This window comes from Pinus tabuliformis, chromosome 9 (genome assembly GCF_031772625.1).
Source record: "Pinus tabuliformis cultivar Carrire ecotype Pingquan chromosome 9, CPIR1, whole genome shotgun sequence".
In the NCBI taxonomy this organism is placed as follows: domain Eukaryota; kingdom Viridiplantae; phylum Streptophyta; class Pinopsida; order Pinales; family Pinaceae; genus Pinus; species Pinus tabuliformis.
In genome coordinates this window covers 855,892,477-855,897,213 of record NC_142307.1, presented here as the reverse complement: position 1 = coordinate 855,897,213, position 4,737 = coordinate 855,892,477, and the positions used below count along the sequence as shown (strand labels likewise).

At 40.7% G+C, this 4,737-nt stretch overlaps 1 protein-coding gene across 1 annotated transcript; it reads right to left on the bottom strand.

The window, feature by feature from the left end:
• Positions 1–2,333: 2,333 nt before the first annotated feature.
• Positions 2,334–3,140, bottom strand: LOC149151481 (uncharacterized). The gene has a single exon (XM_089443168.1). It carries the CDS (start codon positions 3,138–3,140, stop codon positions 2,334–2,336), a length of 807 nt encoding a protein of 268 aa, XP_089299294.1.
• Between the last annotated feature and the right edge of the window lie 1,597 nt (positions 3,141–4,737).

Sequence of the window (4,737 nt, the reverse complement as noted above, 5' to 3'; positions counted from 1 at the left end):
TTTATTTATAAAAATATTCTCATTTTAAATTTTATTAAAACCTTGATTTTATTTCTATGAGAATATTTTTAGTAGTCATGAGGAAGGTTTAGATATATCTCAAAATTTATTATAACCTTTTTCCTTTTAGATTTAAGTAAAAAAATGTTATAAAATTAAATTAAAATAAAATATTTATAAAATATTTGGATTGTGAAATAAGTTATCGTTTTTGAGCATGTGGTATTGATAAGCCATGGTATAGGCCCATGGTATTGTAACAAATCCTATTTACAAGCTAATAATATGCATGGTAAAGTGAGGATAAATATCCATGGTTATGAATCTTGTCATATTGTTATAAAATATTTTGAATGTGAAATATGTTATGATTTTTGGGCATGTGGTATTGATAAGCCATGGTATTGGCCCATGGTATTGTAACAAAGCTTATTCACATTTTTATAACATCGATGGCAAGGCCAGGGTGAATATACAAAGTCAAGAATCATGTCATGTTATTATAAAATATTTTGATTGTGAAATAAGTTATGTTTTTTGGGCGTGTGGTATTGATAAGTCGTGATATTGGCCCATGGTATTGTAACAAATCCTATTTACAAGTTAATAATATCCATGATAAAGTGGGGGATGAATATCCATGGTTAAGAATCTTGTCATATTATTATAAATTATTTTCATTGTTAAATAAGTTATGTTTTTTGGGCATGTGGTATTGTTAAGCCATGGTATTGGCCCATGTTATTGTAACAAAGCCTAATTACAAGTTAATAATATCCACGGTAAAGTGGGGGTGAATATCCATGGTTAAAAATATTGTCATATTGTTATAAATTATTTTGATTGTGAAATAGGTTATGGTTTTTGGTTATGTGGTATCGATAAGTCATGGTATTGTAACAAGGTCTATTCACAAGTTTTTTTTTTGTGTAAATCAGCATTTTTATATTAATTCATAGAATACATACAATACAAAAAGGTCTGCACGCATAGACTAATGAGAAACTTCCTTGCCCGTTTACAGCGCTTATGAGCCGCTACAACACTATCTAACGACCCCAAGGTCAATCACGCAGGGTAGCACCAAGAAAGACTATAGACTACAAAAAATTGTGCCCTCTTCGGCAGTACATGGAAAGAAAGGAAAGAAAGAGAGCCAGAGGGACATCCTATCACCTAAGCGACCAGTCACCTTGAGACCAGAGACAAAACATGTCAAAACAGGAAGTGCAAACTGAAACTGAAAAGCCATTACAGCTTAAGGATAACATAATCTTTGGTTGGAGCATCCGGGTTGGCCAGAGCAGTCGAATTCCCAGGCTTGGGAGTGCGCTGAGTAGTCCGTTTCCCCTGACTGGTACCTGTAGCTTCCTCCGAGACCTCCCCCGCTGCTGAGGGATCCTGACGAATGGAGTGCCTAAGGAGACTGATTAGGACACTCATTTTCTTTGAGAGATTGCCAACCTCCTGAACCAAAGCATTGAGATTGAAATCTAAAGAGTTCAGTTTCGTTGTGTGCTCTATAGAAATTAGGGTGATAACTTGATGAGCTTGATTGATGTATTCCCCTTGCATGCTCATCGCCTTGGCTAACATAGTTTTCATCCCCCAGGCCTCTACCTGCTTGCACACAAATTGAGTGGCCCGAGTGGTCGCAGTTCCCAGATCTTGAATCCATTCCACTTCCTGCTCCAAATTCTGCTCCTCCAGATGCTCTTCCTCCTCTGCAACAATCGCTTCTAGCTCTTCTATCTTGCGCTTTTCTTTGAGGGAAGTCCAAGTTTCATAGGAATCCCATGCTTTCTAAAGGTCTTTGTTAGCTGAGACATTTCGGCTTCCCTCACGAGCCATACTGCTATTGCGGAGCACAGAAACTCTGAGACTACTAAAAACACAACTGTTGCTATGTTGCATGCCGTGGGAAAGCAGAGTGTCGCACTCCTTGTGGGAGGCCTTAGTTATAGTAGATGGGAACCTTGATTGGCCTGAGGCTTTCCACTTCGTCGTCGGATAAGCGCATATCTTGCCATAATAACTACTGCTCCAATTCCCACATTCTTGTTCATGATACGAATCCTTATTATTAACTCTGCCATGCTTGAGCCAATTTGTGGAGTGCCAAGTGTCTTCCTTTGTGATTTTCTGCCGGTGTAGCTCATATTTTTTGTTGGATGTGCTTCTTGGTTCTAGCACTTTGTCCTTGTGTATTAATTCCCACTTCTTCTTTTGTACTTCCTAGGTCTGCCGCCCATTACTCCTTCTATCTCTCCGATTGGTTGTCTTCATTCACCTGTTAAGGGGAAATCCTTCGTACCCCTGCGCCACTTCTTCCGTTAACTTATGTCTTGCCTCGATAGAAGTGTGCACCTGTTCCGAAGTTCGGTGCATGTGACCTCATGCCAACATGTGTCCAGGTAGGCTGAGGGATTATCGATTCCGTAGTTGGCCAAATGATCTGCCACTACATTCGCCTTTCTTCTCACTGCATGAAGGATTATCCCATCCAGGCATGATAGGTGATCTGCGATGAGTTTTGTAACCTTGGCAAGCCTCCAATGTTTCATGACTTTACTCGGTTTGGTTCCTGTATACATTCTTCTTGCTGCCGTAATCGCCAGTTGAGAGTCCCCTTCCACCACAGTGGCTCCAGCTTTCAGTCGCCTAAGAATTCTCAATCCTTGCTCTAGCGCTGCAAATTCCATTTCATTATTAGTCCCTTCACCCATCGATTGACTGTATATATGTTGAATTTCTCCTTTGTTGTCTCTAAGAACACCACCAATGCCTGCAAGCCCCGGATTTCCTCTAGAGGCCCCGTCAAAGTTGAGTTTGAGGAAGCCTGTAGGAGGAGGAATCCAGGTATTCACGTTGGTACTTTGTTGTTGTCGCTGATTTGATGAAAACATGATGGTTCCCATATCAATATCAAATGCTTTCAGAATTTGTAAGTCCGAGATTGAGATGTTCTTGTCCTGTTCTACTTTCCCTTTGGAGAGAATTGTTTGTTTAATGTTTTGCAGAATTGTATCTTTTGTAAAGTTTATGCTTCGGGTTTCATTTTGGAAAACTCGCCTGTTTCTCTCTTTCCAAATCGTCCATGCTATAAACCCTGGGATAAGTTTCCAAATTGAATTCACCATTTGGGTATTGGAGAAATTACCTCTCCAATTCTCTATGGTTTCCTAAATTGAATTCCTTACCCTATCCGTTCTCTTAAGAATGGTTTCCATCCAGTTCCAGAGGTTGTCTGCCCATTCGCAAGTATTGAGGAGGTGATTCATGGTTTCCTCCTCAATTCCACACATGGGGCAATGAGATGGGCCTATAAACCCTTTTTTCCTAAGGTTCTCCCATGTAAGCATTCTGTGGTGCATCAGGAGCCAGAGGAAAATTTTAATCTTCGGCCATAGTTGAGCGTCCCACACTTTGTTGTGCCAATTGACTTTTTCTTCATGCTCAGTTCCTTCTATATAGATTCTAGCTTCTTTGAGTATGAAGTTGCCCCTCTCAAGCTTACCCCAACGTAATTGGTCAGTTTCCCCTGTTCTCCTTATCCTTCTTTTGGCCAGCTCTGTTCTCAGCACCCTTAAACTGTTGTTTTCTTCTTCCAAAGGTTTTGTCTCATTGAATATCCACATTCTCCATGCTTGGTCATTTTCATTAAGTTTCCAGTAATGGTTAACTGTTGTTCTCCCTAGCTCCTGGTTTCTTCTTTGGATATCTGAGAATTCAGGGCTTTCCATCTTAGGGAGTTTTTGCCATGCATCTTCCCAAAAAAGGACGGTCTTTCCGTCTCAAATTTCCCAAAAACTCTGCTCCTGAATTATATGCCGGTTAGTTCTCGCCAGGTTCCAAATTGGATAGCCCTCTGTGGTTTCTTGCATTCAGATTAAATTATGCAGTGTGTGATTGTGAGCATACTTCTCTTTCCAATGTTTGGCCCATGGTAATTTGGGTTCCTTCAGCCACCTCCACCATAATTTTTCTCCACAGGCACGGTTAACTGTGAATGGGTCCTGCAAATTTAGCCCTCCTAGATGTTTGGGTTTGCAAAGCTTATCTCATTCCATTAGAGACCATTTTTGTTTCCCTGAATTACCGTAGCATAGAAAATCCCTTTAGATAACCCTCATTTTCTGAAGAGCCCATTTAGGAGCCCAGAGGATGGAAAGCATGTAATGCGGAATGGCTTGGAGAACAGCTTTGGCGAGGACAAGTCGACCTGCCATGTTAAGGGTTCTATGTGTCCAATGATGACATATTTTTTCTAGGTTGACTAAATTTTGTTCCCATTGCAATTTCTACCAGGGCTTCTCAGTCAGCGGTATGTTGAGGTATCTTAAGGGGAGGCTACATCTTTTGAAACCTAGGATGGTTGAGATATGTTTCTGTACAGCTAGGTGCGTATTGAAAAAGAAAATAGAGGATTTTGTTAGATTGAGCTCCATACCTGAGGCTTTGCTGAAGTGATTGAGAATACTTCTGTATCCCATAGCTTCTTTGACCGAGGGTGTGCCATGCAGCATTGTGTCATCTACAAACTATTGATGTGTTGTTGCAGGGCTAGTGGCCAAGGGTTGGAGTCCTTCAATGATTCCTTCCTCTTTTGCTCTCTTGATTAGTCTACTTAAACCTTCCATTAAAATCACAAAAAGGAAGGGGGATAAGGTTTTCCCTTGCCTCAGACCTCGCGAAGGAGTGAACTGGGCTATTGGGGCTCCATTAACCAGTATTGAG